General features: G+C 43.1%; 1 protein-coding gene across 1 annotated transcript; it reads left to right on the forward strand.

Moving 5' to 3' along the window:
• Window positions 1-619: 619 nt before the first annotated feature.
• VPS37B (VPS37B subunit of ESCRT-I) lies at window positions 620-14,664 on the forward strand. The gene is made up of 4 exons (XM_058851570.1): window positions 620-778; window positions 8,486-8,657; window positions 9,256-9,338; window positions 10,462-14,664. Exons 1-4 carry the CDS (start codon window positions 674-676, stop codon window positions 10,963-10,965), a joined length of 864 nt encoding a protein of 287 aa, XP_058707553.1. The 5' UTR covers window positions 620-673; the 3' UTR covers window positions 10,966-14,664.
• Window positions 14,665-18,338: the final 3,674 nt, after the last annotated feature.

Genomic DNA, 18,338 nt, shown 5'->3' on the forward strand with positions numbered 1-18,338 from the left:
GAGCAAAGGAGGCTCAGGGGGCCCTTGTGGCTCTGCACAAGTCCCTGACAGGAGGGGACAGCCGGGGATCGGGCTCTGCTGCCATGGAACAGGGACAGCACCAGAAGGCTGGGCCAGGGGAGGTTCAGGCTGGACACCAGGAGGAATTTGTTAACTGAAAGGGTGATAAAACATTGGAAAGGGTTGCCCAGGGACGTGGTGGAGTCCCCATACCTGTATGTGTAAGGAAAGACTGGACGTGGCACTCAGCGCTGTGGTCTGGTGGAGAAGCTGGTGATCGGTCACAAGCCGGACGCGATGACCTCAGAGGTCTTTTCCAACCTCAATGACCGATCCCTCGGGGATTCCGAGGGCCCCGAGCGCCTCACGTGAGCGCAGCACACAAAGCTCGCTCTGTGCGGGGCTCTGCCCATGGAGGGGCTTCACCCACGGGCCCCTCACAGGAGCTTCACCCCCCCCCTCCCAGGGGCTCCCCTCAGCCACCGCGGCCCCCCCTCCCCAGGCCCCTTTGGTTCCGTCCAGCAGCGCCCCCCTCCCGCCGCGCGGCCCCCGTGGTACGCCCCGACACGCCCCCCCCGGCAGGGGGCGCTGAGGGCGGTGCCCGCCGGGCCGGGGCGAGACCGCGGCGGTACTTCCGGTCCGGGAGCGGGGCGGGAACGGGAGCGGGGCCGGGATGGCGCTGGACGCGCGGCGCCTGGAGGCGCTGAGCCTGCAGGAGCTCAGCGCGCTGCTGGACGACGAGAAGCAGCTCCAGGACATGGCCCGCGAGATGGAAGAGGTGAGGGGCTGCCTCATACTCCCCGGCCGCGGCCTCTATTCGTGCCGCCCCCCTCAGCCCGCGGGGTCGCCGGCGCGGCTCGGGGTTGGGGGGGGTTAATGACTCCCCGCTCCCCGGAGCCGCCGGCCGCTCTCGGCCCTGCCGTGGAGCTGCCGCTGCGTGAGGAGCCCCCGGGGCTGCGGGAAGCGCTGCCGGTCCTTTCCTCGCTTCCCCCTTCCCTGCCGCCCCCGGCCCTCGTCCCGGCCCTCCCGGCCTTTTGTTCCCCGGCCCGCGGCGGGGGGATCGGTGCCCGCTGGGTGCCACAGGAGGGGTGAGGGCTCGGCGGGCTGAAAACGCTAAATTAAATTAATTCAGCCACTGAATTAGGAGACGCTGACGGCCCGGAGGTGGGATCAGCTTTTCCATTCGCCTAGCCCTTGTTTTGTGCCTTGGCCGTGGTGAAGGATTTTGCCAGGGTGAATTCAAAACAATGTGAAAGAGATTTCTGTGTGCCCCGGTTGGTATGCTGGGCGCAGCGAGGGCTGTCAGGCTTTTCTGCTGCTTGTTTTGCCTGTTTGAAGTGTCTTTGTCAGTGCATCAGGCTCTAAGTCGTGCTTTTGGATCTGTGATTCTTAAAACAAAATAGGAGCCTGTTTTCTTCCTCTGGCTGTGGTTGCCTTTAACTGGTTTTTCTATGTGCCAGTGGACACTGGGTGTTACAGTTCAGATACGAGAACTGTTGTGGGTTTATTTGGCCACATATGTGCCTGAAAGAATCTCACTCTTAGTCAGATAAGAGTGAAGAAGATAAAACTAGATGTATGAAAACTTTTAAAAGAAAAAAACGTGCCCTACTTCTCTGGGTCCTGTATTTATTTTTTTTTGTTTTTTTTTCTTAAATTAGAGGACAAAAGCCTCAGGAGAAGAAAAACAGTGGCAACGTGTTCTTGAGAAAGAAGCTTACTTTATTAAGTGAAATCAATTATAATTGTGTTCCCTCAAACTGAGGTTCTGGCCCTTCTGAGGAAATTGTTCTGGATCACCTCGAGCCAAATTGTCAAAGTATTACACATGGAGAGGTCCACTGAAGGCTGGGGCTGAGTTGATGAGGTGTCCTGGGGGATTTATTTGCTGTACTATGTGACAATTTGGACTTTAAACTTTGTGCCAATAGATTTCTGAGAGTGGGGCAGCCATAATAACTTTGCATGCGAGGTTATATTTTGAGACCTTAGAAGAAACAGCCGGTGCTGTGGAAAGTAGAACATGCACAGAGCTCTTGAAGGCCCCGTGGTTTGCTGGGGGCAGGAGCACCCTGCTGAATAAAAACTATTTAAGGAAACTCAGAGGGTTATAATGGGCTTAACTTCATAAAGATGTGAAGTGCTGCTGGTTCCACTGTGACTCTGACGAGGGCACGAGCACAAGGCTTGCCTTGGTGGCTCTTTATTATTATTTATTTGTCAGTGTGAACTTAAGACTGTAGGTCAGAAGTGTTAGAAAACCTCATGACCTCAGTAGAAAAGATCCTCAGTCATTACATAGTCAGCCCATATTCTCGATTTGACCCTCAGGTTTTCTCCTCTTTCGTTGGCATCTTAAGGCTTTAAAATTGTAGAGTAAAGTTCTCTGGGCCCGAGGGAATATTTTGTGGTGTTTGGAAAGTGTGGCCAGGTTTGAAGGTGCTCAGGCTGTGTGGAAACACGGCTGTGCTGCTGTCTGCTATAATCCTCTTTTATTGGATGTGGAGGCTTTTACTGGAGTCTGTTCAACTAGAAATGTGCTTACCCATCTTGGAAGGAATTGGCCATGCTTGAATATTTCTTCCTCATTCTGTTTTTGCCTTCACTGAATTGTTTATTGCATGTGCTGCTGAGATCTGAGTTTTCACTGGGAAGTGTGTGGCAGGAAGAGGGAAAGAGGGAAATCCTGAATATTAAGGAGGCACCATGGTGACTTCACTGCTGCCTGGCTGTCAGTTCATCCAGTTGTACCCAGGTTGTAGGGTTATTCCAAAGTCCTTAAATTCCTAATTTTACTGTGACGTGCCAATTAAATCACGATTCCCGAGTCACTTCTCAGAGGTCACTTGTATTTTCAGTGGTGAAGTTGGTTAAAGCTGATTATTCCATAATAGAAAAAACCCTTTGTTCTCCTTGTTGCAGGGGAAACCCAGCTCAAGCCCCAATGTTTTGTTCAGAAAGGAGGAGGATTTGGAAAAACCACTTTTGCTTTCTTGCTAACAGCTAAAAATAGGCACTTCCAGCCTTGCAGGGAATGTATTCCTGTGTGGCATTTGAGCAGGATTTGTGGGGGTGTGTGTATGAGTGTCTGTGTGTGCCCAGGGGGTGGTGATGTGTGTGCAGAACATCCTGCACACGTGTCCCCAGGTGTGTGACACGGTGGCATCAGAGCTGAACTGCTGCTTTTCCTGTCTCTGAGCTTGGCTCTGCAGCCTCTGGGCTTGCAGGGCTTCAACAACCAACATCTTGTCTGTGAGAAAGAGGAAGGAAGCTCCTTGTCTGGTACTCCCGGTCTTTTGAAACTGAGGAGGGTTTTTTTCATATATCATCCTTTCAGGTTGAACTCTGTAGTGCATGTAGAGCATTCATCTTCATGAAATAGGATGGTTTGGGTTGGAAGGGACCTGAAAGATCATTTAGTTCCAAAGCCCCTGCCGTGGCAGGGTCATAAAAGTAATTTATTTATAAAAGTCAGTCTCAGTGAGATAACTCTAAAAAGCACAGATGAGAGAATTTGTGACCTGACACTGGTGATGATTTGATGAATTTCCCTGTGAATGTGAATTGTCTTTTTTATCTCCTGGAGAGATAACTGTAACAGTGCAGTATTGTATGCAACTGCTAAGGTTCCATGGCCAAAAATTACTTGCTTTTCAATACCTTAATTATGTGAAATCAAGAAGTCAGAAATGTATTGCCTTCTTCTCATTCCAGCATTTCAGAGTACACTGGCAAGCACAAAAGGAATTTTTTGAGCATGGTCCTTTTCTCAAAAGCTGATTGGAAAGATCGTGCAGGGCAGAAAGTCCAAGTTAAACTATGTGCATTCATGCCCAGATTTCTTGGATTCCTACTCCTGTTCTAAAACCACATTGTGCGAGCGGTCATGTTCTTGTTGGCCAAACATGAAATTTAGTTGCAAAGTTAGGAATTAGACTTGGTGACAAGTACAGGTTTTTCTCTTCTAGCTGAGAATCAAATGAGTAACCTGTCTGTGTCTGATGAGTGCAAATTGCAGTGCTGAGCGTCTTGCCTCTGCAAGAAATGTCTAGGAACTGCAGCTTACCTTCTAAGCTTTATTTTGTCACTTTTAAGTAATCAGAAGAGCTAAATTTAGCCAATCTAATTACTTTGCAGTATGTTTTAATATTTATTACAGAACAGATGTTGTTAGGGGGTGTATTATTATTCACGAGTCCTTGATGAAAAGCACTCCTAAATCTTCTGTAAAAGAAGTCTCTTCTCCTACTCTGCACCTGTCAGCTCCTGTTTCAGGGGTTAATTTGACACTCCAAATGTGCATCTTTATACTTCCACGGTGTGGCTGCATATTTTATTCTTAATTTACAAGTAGGTTTAAGTGAAAGAGAATGTGGGCATGATAAAGGCTGGAGAAATCTATAACTGACACAGACGTGTCCTATGTATAAAGCAATTAAAACGGTGCCACACAAAGCTGCTTTTTATTTATAGCTCCTTAAGAGACTTTTTCTCAAAGGTACCAAGAGAATCCTCGCCGTGGTGCTGGCCAGAGCAAGATTATAATTATAGCAGCTCTTGATGGACTTTGTGGGTAGTCAGGATTGCTCAGTTTCTCAGGAGGCAGCTCCTCTGGGAATGTGTTTTTGGATGAACCAGAGAGGCGCTTCTCAGAGACGTTTTACACAAATAACTCTTGCTGCAAACCATTATTTTGGAGTAAGGGATCAACATTTATAGTATGAATGTTGCTAAGCTAGTACTAGTTCTGGTTTAATTTTATCCAGCTTTTTTTTTTTTTTTTTCCATTTTTAAAAGTGGGATGAAACAAAGCTGCAGTTCATAAAAAAGTAGACTCTAAATTCCCAAAGCAGTTGCTGCTGCCTGCTCTTAGAAATGCTCATTAAATAAATCCTTGAGTAAAATTATTCAAATTATGCCCATTAAAGAAATTCATTTTTTTTAAGCAGCTTAAATTTTGAAGTGCTGCATAAACCGTGACTTTTGTTTTTAATAAGCTCTGTGTGTCCATGGCTGCATTTTCTTGCAGCACACTTTGGTGTTGAGTGGTCTGCTCAGGAGTGAGCAATCCTTGTACCATGAAAATCCCCTTTTAAGCAGCTCAGTATGGTTGCCCCGTTTGTCCCATTCAGAATTCATAGTGGGAGCTTAGCAGTTAAAGGGGAGAAGAAAAAAAGTCATATATTCTCCTTAATATTGTCCTGTCTCATTGTGTCTCGTGATTCTGACTGGTATTTTCATCTGGTTTCAGATTAACATTTCCTGCCTGTAGAAGTGCTCATGACCTCAAGAGTCTTGTAAGGAATTCTGCTGGAGTCCCATGCTCCTTTTATCTCTAAATAACTTTTTTTCCTTGCACTTCCAGTGGGCAGGTGAACAACCAGTGCAGGAGCAGTTCCCTGCTAATGCACATTTTTGTCACATGTCAGAACAAAATACCTTTTGTTGCATTTATTCCTTCCTCAGCTTTTGTCTTGGGCTTGTGGAAAGCTGTGGATGGATGCTGAAAGCGTTCTTTGTGCTGCACTGATAAGCTTAATAGACTGCTCATGCTGGACTGTGCATTTGACCTTTGGATGATTTTGCAGCTGGTTCTTTTGTAGCTTTAAATTACTCATTTTTTTGAAAGCTTTTCTACAGTGCTCTTTAGGCAAACTTTACAGTGTTTGCTTTCTGATTCCTCAAATTAAATTCCAAGTGTAGTGGAACAGTTGCTGTAAAGTTTTTACACAGACCAGAACATCAGTGACAGAGATTATCCTGGTTTATAAATCGTGACTATTAAATTTACATCACTCTGGGATTATATCTGATCTGTTTGTTGGGAAGTAGAATTCAGACTTCAAAACTCTTTCAGTGATGTGAAATATTTCAATGTCCTGAAATAAGTGGATGGGTCTTCACCAGCTCCTCCTTAAGTTTCATTAAACATAATTTCTAAGTTTGCTTTGTATTTGAGGAACTGGTTCTTTTCGTGGTTTTGGGTGAGATTTAAATTTCTCATCTCTACAAGTGTGCATTGTTAAAAGGAATTTGACACAGACCAATGCTGGAAGTGAAGGCTTCAGGAGTGACATTTTAATTCATCATTAAGTGTCAATTACCATTTTTGATCAACTTCTGTTACAAAAAATACATGTTTTTCAGAAATGCTCTGATATGGAAAAGGTTTCAGTTATTAACTCCTGTGTAATTTCAAGCACTATAACTTAAAGTATAATTACAAATACTTTAACTTTTTCAGTTTTACACAAGTGTCTTTAAGACTTTTGCTAAAGTTTAGTCTAGTCCATAATTATTAAATATCAGATGCAAAGGACAGGGTGTTACTCTGCCTTAGATGTAGGCAGGTCATATTAGTCACGTTTTTCTTATTTTTACAAATCAAGTACATCATGTCATAGTGGTATTTACTCATTTTCACACATTTAAAATGATTTAAAAGTAAAGTTATCCAGCAGATCATTATAAAAAATTAGGATTGTGTTGCTTCTTCCTCCTGCCTGACACTTGAGGCAGGGACAACATCACAAAAGTCTCACTTTTGACTGACTTTAGGAAGCCTTTCCTTATTCTGTTTATCTGGAGTTCTGCCTCCTCCTCTTTACTATATATGATTTTAGTAAAAGCTTCCTTTCCTGGGTATTTGTGCTCTTGAAAGGTTTCTAGGTTTGTGTCCTCTGGCTTTTTTTCTGCCCTGAGTAAATGTACATCTTCTTCATCCTAAAAGAGAGATCAGAATTCACTCATTAAACTGGTCTCTCCTGACTGACTGTGCACCTGCTTTGAAATGAGAATATCAGCCTCCCAAGCAGTGAAAATACTGAATTTGCTGTGAGGAAGTAGCGAGCTCATTAAAACGGTGAAAGAGGCACCAGAACCCATCAATCTTTTTGCACACAATTTTATTTGGCTGGCAGTTCAGGAGCCAGCAAGTAACAAGGCTTGTGGTGATGGCAGGAGGTTGGTAAGAGTTGGATGCCACTAATTAAACTGTTAAATCCTGTGTATTTCAGTTCCCTTCATAATTGGTTTTAAAAAAATGTAAAATAGGGGAACTTCAGCTTTCTGAAAGCAACAGTCTAACAGGATGGTATCATATGAGAATAAACAAAGGGAAACCAGTTTAATTTAAATCATTTTGCATTAGATTCAAATATAAAAAGAGGATTTTCTTTTTATTCTTGGAAAGGATCCACATTGAACACAAGCATAGGGCTGGATGCTTATTTAGGCTTGAAAAGACAAAACAATATTGAAAGTGTAATTTCTGAATTTCACAATTTGGAGTAAAATTGGGATTGATGTAGAATTTAGGACTCTGCATTATCTTTGACATTTATTGTTGGGTTTTTAAGTGATTTGGCAAGAACAAGGTGAGAGTAAAGCTTTGGTTTTTGAAGAGCAATATCTGGGGACAAAGGTGTGTTTAAGTAACACCAAGCTACTTTTGAATTTAGGACATTAAATATAGCATCTAAATATTTCAAAAGGAAGTAATTGCTCTCAAAGACAGTGGCTGTGCTTGGAAAAACACCTGAATTTTGATGCTGACCTTTTCTGGGGCATTTAAACAGCTGATTTGGGTTTCTTCTTTTCCTGTTTGTGAGGTGTGGCTCTGTGTTCACCCAGAAGCGTGGCAGGAGCAAGGTCTGTGCTTGTGTTTGCACGGACTGCAGGGGCTGTGAGTGGGAGCAGCTGCAGCTGACCAGGGACAACCTGGACTAGGAGGGACACGTGGATGGAGGAGGGCACCAAAATGTACCAAACCTCTGTTGGTTTTGAAGGCAGCTCAATAGAATTAGTCTGTTGTGCCCTGGGAGGACTATTCCACTTGTTGATTCAGCCTGAGAATCTGAAATCAAATCCCTTGGTTGTTTTTTTTTTTTTTTTGTTTGTTTCTTTTTTTTTTTTCCTTTTGATGTTTGAATATTTTAATGAATCTAATGTGACACCCAGGGCAGACTTCTCCAAACACTCGTCTCTCCCAGAGCTCCTGAAGGCTCTCCTGATAAAATCCTGTGCATGTGTGAGCAAACTGGAATCTGGCTGAATCTTGGGTGTGTGAGAATTGACACTTTTACTTCAGGCTATTTAGGAACTGTTAAAGCAGAAGGATTAAACTGAAAAAATGAAGGTTTTGGCATTAATCCATGATTGGTGTAACACAGTTGGGGAAAAATATTCTGGAGAAGGAACAGTCACGATGCAATCCTTATTTTTTACATGTTAATAGGATAAGGGATGATATTCTTCTGCACTCATTGTATCTCACTGCTGGAATTCAGATTTTTTTCAAGAGCTGTTGCTTTATCTGTCAATGTTTCATCATTTGTTCATCAGTTCAGGGTCCAGTGCCACAGCACTAATTCTTACATAGGGCTTACTTTTGTTGTTTATTTAAAAGCTTTCACGTTCTCATTTTGTCTTGCTTAATAATTTCACTGTCATTTCACACACTTTTTTTTATTAAATTTATATCCAGGCCCAAAATGTTCAGCACAGCAAGGACATGACTCTTGCCAGCAACCGCAGTCTGGCAGAAGGAAATCTCCTGTACCAGCCAAAGTTGGAGTCTCTGAAATCAAATTTGACTGAGAAATACCAAGAGCTGCAAGTTCTGTTTGAAGCATACCAGATAAAGAAAACAAAACTAGGTAACGCTGGCTGTTGACAATTATGATTTGCTGTTTTTTAAGTGAATGTAAATCTGTTGCCTGTTTGTTGTTTGGTTTTTGGTGTCTCATTTTTAGCTGTGTGAATTAAGGTACAAAGTGAAATGTCATTCTTGTGTAGTGCTGAAATAGATCACACTTCTGATGATTTATTAAGTGACTGTCACATGTAGTAACAGATACTGTGGATTCTTCTTGTTACCTACCTATTCTTGACCTACTCTTCTCTACATTATCAACTTCATTTACCTTGCTAAAGAGCAAAACACTTTGAATTTTCAGTGACTATTTATAAATCAAATGGAATATTGCATTTAACATTCATACTGAATTACATTTTACATCTGATATTGCACTTGCTTGAAGTGCTTTCAATATTACAAATATAAAACTGGAATTAAATTTCAGCTCTTAGCACTCTGACAAATATTCCTGAACTTTGTAATAGATTTCTTCTTGTGATCATCCTGTGCAGAACTGCAGAGTCTGCTGGTTGTGCAGATGTGCCTTAGAGGTTGTTGTGTAGTTTGAAGTCACTTGGAGCCAGCTGTCATCTTCTGTCCTTCCTGTGCCTTTGCAGACAGACAATCCAGCAATGCTTCCCTGGAGACCCTGCTGGCACTGCTGCAGACCGAGGGGGCCAAGATTGAGGAGGACACAGAGGTAATGACAGAGCACCCCAATTCTGCCACTTCCACTCATTACCAGAACCTTCCAGTGTCCGTGGCTGCAGTGCTGAGTTGAGCATGTGACAGATTTAGGGGTGGTTTTAAGAATATGGTCTTGTGTCTGCTTTGAACTTCAGGGAACAGCTGTTGGATTCCAGCAATTTTATTTCTTTTTTTATCTGAGTAATTTTTTTACTCTTAACATCTCTGAAGTTCAAGAGAGAAAGTGCTCCTTTTTAGAAGACAGGCAAACCCTCTTAGTTCCTTGGCTTTGATCTCAAGCTTGTAGAGTTTAAAAATGTGGAATCTTTTTTTTAGTGGGGTTTGCCTGGTTTATGTATTACTTCATAATAAATGTCAATTAGTAACCTAATAAAAAACTGTGCCTGTGCTGCTTTTCCTCCATTGTTTCTGGTGAGATATTCCATTGTGATTTCAAATGTGTCTGTGCAGGTTGCCAGTGGTCACCACTTGCTGTAACACAAGTGCTTGAAGGGTGGTGTGACTTCATAATAATGGGAGTGTTTGGTTTTGTTTGCTGATTTGCATGCAGGCATTTTCTGGAATTAATCAGGACGAAAAAAATTTGCTTATTAGCCCTTAGTTGTGATCATAAAAAGACATTCTGAGGACAAGCTGAATTTAGTGATTTTATGTTTGTTCATCTCTCAGTTATTGAACGTCATTTACCCAAAGCCACAAATAAGGCTGAGTCTTAAACCTGACTTAGCAATAATCTCTGTGCTGAGTCTCACAGAGCTCAGTGTTTCTGTTGGCATTCAAGCAGCACTGAGCTTAATTCAGCTTAGCTGGCAATCTGGAAAGCTGCTGGACTTGGTTTGTTCTCATCTCTGGTGATCAGAGGAATGCTCTGAGCAAGATTCAGATGTTTATACTGCTGTTACTTCAGTATAAATTTATGCAAAGGTGATATTTAACTCTCAGTGCTTCTGAGTAATAACTAACTGAAAGTTCTCCTCAGAATTCTTTGGTATGCCAGTCATCTTCCATATGCCAGCTGGAAAATCACAGGCAAAATGATGCTATTTTTGGGATGTGAGCCATTTAGATTCTGTTGCAGTAGGCTGTTTCCTAAGAGAATGTTCTGTATTTGACAGAACATGGCAGAAAAGTTCCTTGATGGTGAAATACCACTGGATTCCTTCATCGACGAGTACCAGAGCAAGCGGAAACTGGCTCACCTGCGCCGGGTGAAGATCGAGAAGCTGCAGGAAATGGTGCTGAAGGGACAGAGACTTCCTCAGGCTCAGCCACCGGCACAGCCCAGGCCACCCGAGCCCGCAGCAGCCCCTGCAGATCCCTACAAGGCGGATGCAAACCCTCCTCCCTCGGTGGTGCCCCGGCGGATCCCACCCCCGCCGCCTCCCTCGGGCCCAGCAGGACGATTCCCCACTCCCTTCACTGCAGCCATGAGTTCAGGACCAGCTCTTTCTTACCCAGGTGCTCCGTACCCTCCTCTCCCTCCTCGGCCGGGAGCAGCTCAGCCCACGAGTCAAACGGCACAGCCGGGATATCCAGCTCAGTTTGTACCACCCTACCCTCCTCCTCTTCCCCAGAGACCACCTCGCCTTCCACCACATCCTGGCTTTATCCTCCAGTAAATATTTGGGTGCGCCTGACTTATGTATTGGTGCTTATATTTCCTTTTCCCCCATCAGAGACTTGCTGTGGGCAGTGGGAAGCCTCTGTTCTTTGCACAATGGAGCACAAAGGCCGAGCTGTGGCACAGAGGTTTGCAATTGCTTTGCTAAATGTGGTGATGTTTGTTTGCAAAGGTCAGTGAGGACAAGTGTTTCCTAGGAAGGTGGTAAGGTCTAAATTCTGTAAATCCATCAAATTGGGAAGGCACCGGCTGTGGGTTTGCTGATGTTACGAACCGAGTCACGCTCTGAATTCCTCAGTGATGGTAAATCAGCATCCTCCTGTGTTCTGATGTCTTCCCCTGGCAGCTGGATGTGTGTGTGGCAAGCGGGGAGCTGGTTGTCTCTCTGAGGAATTCTGTGTCCGTGACAGTGTTGGGATGGTAACAACCATATCTGACTGCTGGGGTGTGCACAGGGCCCCCCTCAGCATCCTTTTGCATCCAGGGCCAGGTGTACGACGTTTTCAGAGCTCACTGGGCTGAAGCTCCTGTCAGAACACCTTGGGGGGTTTTAGATGGGGAAAAGGACAAGAGTTTCATTTTTGCATTTCAGTTGTTACCTTAGTGTGTAATCAAAGTAGGCACTACTCCCACTCCTAAGTAGCTTGATACCCTCAAAGTCCTGGTCTCTTGAAATGAAACTAAACTGTTTGTAGAGCCAGTTTAGGGTTTTATAGACACTTTACCAGGCAGTTTTATTTCCTTGCCTATTAAGACTCTTTCTAATGGTTGTTTTTTTTCTCCTTTTCCACACCTTGGATACAGGAATGATTTTTTTTTACACAGGTGCTTAGCTTTTGATACCATGTGATTCCAGGAATCTAGGCAGGGTATTTTCTTAATCATATACTGGATTTTCACATGTAATTGCCCACTTGAATTTCCACAATTTCTTTTTATCCCTTAACTCTGTCTCTCACTTGGGAGAACTATTTTTAACTTTCCCATTTCATTTAGTTATGCAGTTTGGGGCATGTGTATCTATCTGGAATTTGCAGTTAATGTTTCTCTGCAAGTAGGCAAAAAAGAAAAGCCTTTTGAAGTCCATGGTGGCTGTTTGCATCTTATGGTTCTTGACTTCTGCCCCTGGATGGGAGAGGCTTTTTAGGGCAGCTCAGATTTCACTCTCCATGAGACTCTTGAAGCCTAAGGTGCAGACACATGCTGGTATTTTAATCCAGCACTGGGGGAGGCAAATTTTAACACTTGTTGTTTGCACAGAATGTGTCTGTGAATTTGTTACCAATCAGTCCAGAATCTGTCAGAGCCCCTGGTTATTTCAGAGCCTTTTGGTATCATAGTCCTGGAATGCACTACGTTGTTTGGAAGTACTACAAACATCAGTCAGAATAGAATATCTATTTTATTTTTCTTTATGTAAGACCTGGATTGTCCCTTAATCATTTCCTCTGGAGTGTGGTGGTTAGCAAATACTAATCTGAAATTAAGATCATAACAGGAAGCTCTCAATTCTGAAGATATTAATATGGTCATTTGGCTTGTTTTGCCTTCTGCAGACAAAGGGCAGAAAGTTGGTCAGTGTTACTGGCATCTGAACCAATTCCCCAGCGTTAGTCTGGCAAGTTTTTATAGATGGGGGATTTTGTAAAGCAATGTGCATTGGATTTGTTTGCAAAGTGTGTTTTTTTCTGTAATCTAGTGATGGTACAGGATGTGGTTGTTGTTTTGTTTTTTTTTTTTAAATAGTGTGATATCTTTTCTTGGTATTATTTTCTCACTGAAGCTTTGTATAAGCATGGTTAATTATGACTTGTTTCAAAGTAACTTTGCTGTGCTGTTAGTGCTGGTATTTGGATGGCAGCTGTTGTATCTGGATGCTAAACATGAGTCTGCTGTAGAAATGATTTGTGTCCTAGAAAGAATTAAAGTGGGTGGGGGCTACCAGAGTGGAGTCTGAATACAGAAATTCATACTTTGAGCCTGCTACACAAAAACTCTAAAACACTCCCAAAATCAGTTTTACTAAGATTTCATAAAAACAACCAGGTATATTTTACACTTATCAGGTGCCAACTTTTTTTCTGAGGGTTGGAAGTCCTCAGAAGTGATGGGGGTGATAGATAAGTGTATTGTGAATTTGCACTGCATTTTATGTATCAGACTTTATTGGTATTAGTAGTCCAAAAATATTTTTACTACTTGTTAAATCTTCTGTCTTTTGGTAACTTTTGTGATAACAATGACCTTTCAGGGATACTTTTATCTAAAAACAACCTCTTGTGCACACTAAATACAGACAAACCTAATGCAATTTTTTTTTGTCTGAAAGCAAAACAATGCATTATTGCATATGCATGTGGCTGATGTGCCTTAGGATCACTACTTGTGATTGTAATTCTAGGATATTAGCATTTTTATCATTTGAATGGCCATTGCTTAACTCTAATTTAAGGGCTCTTTGAGAGCACTGACTTTTACAAAAACTTGACCCTCATACTTCAGAAGAAAACAGCTGTATCTGCTATTTGTGAGCTTATAATTGCCTTCACTGATGGGTAAGTTTGAACGTAGCTGATTTAACTAATGTGATGTTTCAGTTATTGCAAGCTCATAACTGAAGTCCAGCTGCTCATGGAAAACGTTTTGCCATTAATTTTGTGTGTGTGTGTGTGTGTGCACACAAACTGTAAATATTTACTTGACTGCTGGTGATGTTTAAGGGTAAAGGAGAAGGATGACTGTGGAAAGCTGTTCAATCCTTTCAGCAACAAACTTGACAAAACACTAACCTGGCAAGAGCTGTGTCAGTGCTTTCAACCTGTTGCCCTTCAACAGCTTCTCCTGTTCTCTTATAGCTAATAAGTGAATTCTGCTCTGGCTAGGATGTTTAGAATTGTACTAATTTGCACTGTTTATAAAATAGTGAGATTAAAATGCCATAGGCAAGCTGAGACTTGAGAGGGGGTGGCTCACGATGCTTGCCAAAAAAAAATTAAAATAAATATATATATATATATATAAAAAAAGGATTTTTGATATCTGCTACAAATAGCATATACTTCCCCAAAGCAATTGGAGTGGAGAAAAATCCTTTAAATACAATGTGTAACACGGCTTTAGAGTGTTGGTAGCATTGGAAATGCTCTCTTTGGGCGGCATTCTTTGTGCCAGTCTTTTGTAGCGGTTCTGTGAGCTGGGATTTGGAGCAGTTCTGGGTCTCAGTGCACTCGGGGCTGCCTCCCAGGGAAGGTGGAGTCAGTTGTTGCAGCACAGCTGATCCAGCCAGGTTCACCTCTGTACTGCTGGAGGGAACAGGAGCTGCCCTGCCACGCCAGGAGGCACCTGGGCACTGCCTGCTTGAGGTGATCGTCCCCATTACTGCCCCAACCTCCACAGCCTCAGTCTCCACCTCTCTTGGGACTTCTCTGCCCTCTCAAACTGGAATCACAACGTAGATACAGAGCTCAGACTGACAATTCTTTCACCCTCACGTGGAGCTGCGTGGCAGACGTGGAGTTCAGAGGGGGCAGAGTCGTCCTGTGCCTGAACAGTTCCTCTGTGTGATCCTGAACTGTCTTAATAAGGGGCAATTTTATATGCCAAGCAAGTTGTGAAACATACAGTGGATTTGTTTGCATAAGAAGTCTTTCTGTTATCTACTGTGTTCTGATTTTAAATAAAATAGCATATCTCTTGGTGTCCTGTCCCCTTGTGGCTCCCTTCAGTTGTGGTGCAGTTATATTAATGATTTTCAACACTAACAATGGTTTTTTTTTCTGTAGCAACATAAACACTTGTTGTAGGATGTAGAACATAAAATTGAAAAATGCTTTAATTATTCATGGTAAATCTGTTGGCTGTGTTTTTAGTGACTGGATATAAGGAGTCCATTTTGTATGGAGCTGGTACAGGATGGGTTTGTTCACAGCAGATTTTCCATGTTGTAATCAGGGCAGTGAGGTACAGATGGGCTGTCTGGCAGGTAGAACCCCTTTGCTTTTCTTCTCATTTCCTACAATTAGCTGGTGGGAATGTTCAGAATCACCTGCAAAAGCTGAAGGGAGAAAGCTTTTTTTTTTTTTTTAAGAGAGGAAAATCTTAGATTTCAGCCAAGTTAGGAGAAATGAGTCAACCAGAGTTATTTAGGAATATGAGTCAGAGGGCAGAAAAGACCTGATGAAATTTGCTGTGATATCTGTCGCTTTAGGAGCGATGTGAAACAGAAATCCTACTGTGGAATAACTGATTAGGGAAGAAAATCCCTTTTTAATTGTTTCTTGATCCGATCCATTTGTGGTGGCTGCAGAGATGGGATAACCTTCTGCAGAAAAGGGAAAGTGCAGATGAGGAGAACCTGCTGTGCTGACTCAGTGCAGGTGGGCGAGGGCAGGGGAAGGTGTTATGTAAAAGCTGCAGCTCCTCAGCTCCGCTCCTCGAAGATTTTGCTCTGTTTTGTAGCTTGAACCTGGGGTTCTGCTGCTTCTTCCCTGTGCTTGGTGCCCCAGGAGGTTCTGGCAGGGATTGTCACCTGCTGGGTGAGACCTTGCCAGGGAGGGGACTCAGATGGCACTTGGGTGTTGGAAACAAAAAAAGCTGCAATAGAAGGTGCTGTGTTGGGGACCTGCAGTGTCCGTGTGGCCTTGGCTTGTCCCTTCCCTGGAGGTGGCTTTGGAGGCCGGGCAGGTCCTTCCCTGGCCCTTGCTCCTGTAATCTGAGTCCCCTGGGGTTAATTAATTAATCATCCTCACGCCAGGCTCTCACAGGTTTGCCTCTTCACCTCTCTGAGGCTCGGTCACTACAAACTGGGTGTGTTGCTTGAGGGTTTTTCAGAGATTTTGGGTCTGAAGTTTTAGAGGTGCCCTGCTGAGGCTGTGCCCCAGGACACCTTGTCCCTGTGCTGGGCTCTCAGCCTCACTCTCCATTTTTACCTCTACCTGCAGGACAAATCCCAGGCTGCTGAGGCTGGGAAATGGGCCAGTGCATACCCTGGATCCTGCTGTAAGCTAAAAGCTGATTTTTTTAACACTGCTTATTATTTCCAAACCGCTCCAAGGTGCTTTTTCTGCACTCCCGTAGGTGATGAGTAGGAATTATTTTTTCCTTCAAAGCTAAAAACGTTTTCTTCTCACCACATCATCCCACACCTTGCACTTAAAACTGCCCATTATTGTAGCAGCCTCTGCTGGGGATGAGCTGATTTCTGAGGGGTTTGTCAGTCCTGAAGGGAGCCAGGCACAGAGGATGGAGGATGACAAAGGGGCTCCAGGAGAAATGTGGAAATGCCTTTTGGCCTGGGGTGTGTTGTCTCACATACGAGGGCAATCCAGACCAACTTTGTATTTTTTTGTATTTATTTAAACTTGCATGCCCACGAAGCATTTGTTAAGTGATTGGATTAGCTGCTGCTTCTGGCTTACCCCAGTCATTCAGGAAATACCATCCCTAAACACTGTTCTGCCCAAACTCATGGAATTCCTGCCTGCTTGGGGCACAGCAGAAAAATAACTTTTCTTGCAAAGGAGTGGCAGCTTTTCACGGCTTCAAGGGCTCTTAAAAACATACTTTTACAGACATTTTGTGGTTTGGTTTCTTTACCTGACTTCCTAGAGCCTGTACCAGCCTGTTTTCTATTTGTGTGCTTTATTTCAATGCACTTTCCCCCCCCAGTGATCTGACACTTGTGTTTTGCCAGCTTTGCTCTCTGTTGCTGAGCTGCAGCTGATTCGTGTGCTGGTGTTCAAACTCATCTGTGGTCACAGGAGCTTTGGCTACTCAGGGAGCCAGAGGAGGGCTGTGATAACAGCCTGCTGGAAAGCTGCTTCAAGAAAAAATAAACTCTACTCACCTCGGTGGAAGGGAGAAGAAGGTGGAATATTTCACAACTTGGTTATTTTCCTTGCTGCTCTTACAGGTACTGAGTAGAATTTGTTCTTGGGATCATATCGAGGGAAACATCTTCCTCTCTCCACAGCCACAATAATGGTATTTGAAAGCCATTAACAAATTGGATCCTGCACAACAGGATGTCTTGATGGAGTCTCAAAATAAACCTTTGCAGACACACAGTTTGTCATTCTGATATTTTTGTCAGCTACAAATAGCAAACACATTCCCAAAAAAACTAGACTGGACAGTAAGAATAATTTTTTGTACAAAAAAATTAACTTAGATTACATTTCAAGTGGTTTATAGAGCTTGCTTTTATTTGTGCTGCTACTTTTTGAGACTTTTGATTATGCTGGCCTGGATGGTTTCAGAGTGTGACAGCAGTGGGGTGAAGAAGTTACATTTAGCCACAGCATCAATCTCAAAGCCACATTTTATTTTTTAATTCTTTTAAATATAACCAATCCTTTAAGTAGGACTGTGGCTAGACTTAGGGTAGTGAGCGTTTAGAAGTTTGCATTCTTGATTAATCAGTATTTCCGTGATGAAATGTGATGGTGTGAGTGGTTGGGTGACGTCAGTCTCCCAGCAAATATAACTTTATCACTGTCTATAAATAGCCCTTGAGCTCCTGCAGAAAGCATTTCCTTGAGAGAAAAGGGCTGTGAGAGAAACGAAACTGAGCAGGGAGGTGGCCCCAGCCACTGCTGTGTCATTGTCACCCGATGTGGCAGCGGGACAGGGCTGTGAAGCCTCTGCCAGGGCTCCGGAAAGGCTGAGCAGGGAAGAAACCTCCAGGCTGGAGAGATCTGAGCAGAACCTGCAGGGTCAGAGCAGCACCAGAGCCCTGCTGAGGAATGAGCTGGGAAATGAGCACTTGAGCCACTGCCCATAAACCTGTAAAGTCACTTTAGTGATGTGTAACCTCAGACCAGACTAAAATAAACAATGAAATAGCCTGTAAATGTGTTTACCTGAGATACAGCCACGTGTAATTCCTGGTGACTCCTCTGCAGCCTCTTGGCAGTCACAGAGGTGGAAACCCCTGGGTTTTACTGTGGCTTTTATGAAATTTGATTGTAATTGGGGCTGAGGGGTAACAAGGGATGGGATGTAAATGTTACTGAACATGACAAGGACCCTCACAAGTCACCACTGAAACTCAAGGCAGCTGTGGTCACCCTGAGCTCTAAATGCTTCAGTCTTATCACCCTTATGATATTCTGTATCAGTTACAGCTGCCTATTTTATATATATATATATATATATATATATATGTATATATATGATCTATAATAATATATATGCAACATGTATATAATATGTACTACTACATATTATAAATATATAATAAATAATTAACGAATACTATAAATATATTACCTATCTAAAATAATTATAAAATATAATTATCTCCTATATATTACATTTTATATATAGTGCAGAACAGTATAGATATATAAAATATGCAAAAATGTGTGTATA

The sequence above is a fragment of the Poecile atricapillus genome, chromosome 16 (assembly GCF_030490865.1).
Source record: "Poecile atricapillus isolate bPoeAtr1 chromosome 16, bPoeAtr1.hap1, whole genome shotgun sequence".
NCBI lineage: Eukaryota > Metazoa > Chordata > Aves > Passeriformes > Paridae > Poecile > Poecile atricapillus.

Coding starts and splice junctions, on each gene's coding strand:
- VPS37B (XM_058851570.1), top strand. CDS start 674: ATGGCGCTGGACGCGCGGCGCCTGGAGGCGCTGAGCCTGCAGGAGCTC. Junction 779..8,485: donor TGGCCCGCGAGATGGAAGAG/GTGAGGGGCTGC, acceptor ATTTATATCCAG/GCCCAAAATGTTCAGCACAG. Junction 8,658..9,255: donor GATAAAGAAAACAAAACTAG/GTAACGCTGGCT, acceptor GTGCCTTTGCAG/ACAGACAATCCAGCAATGCT.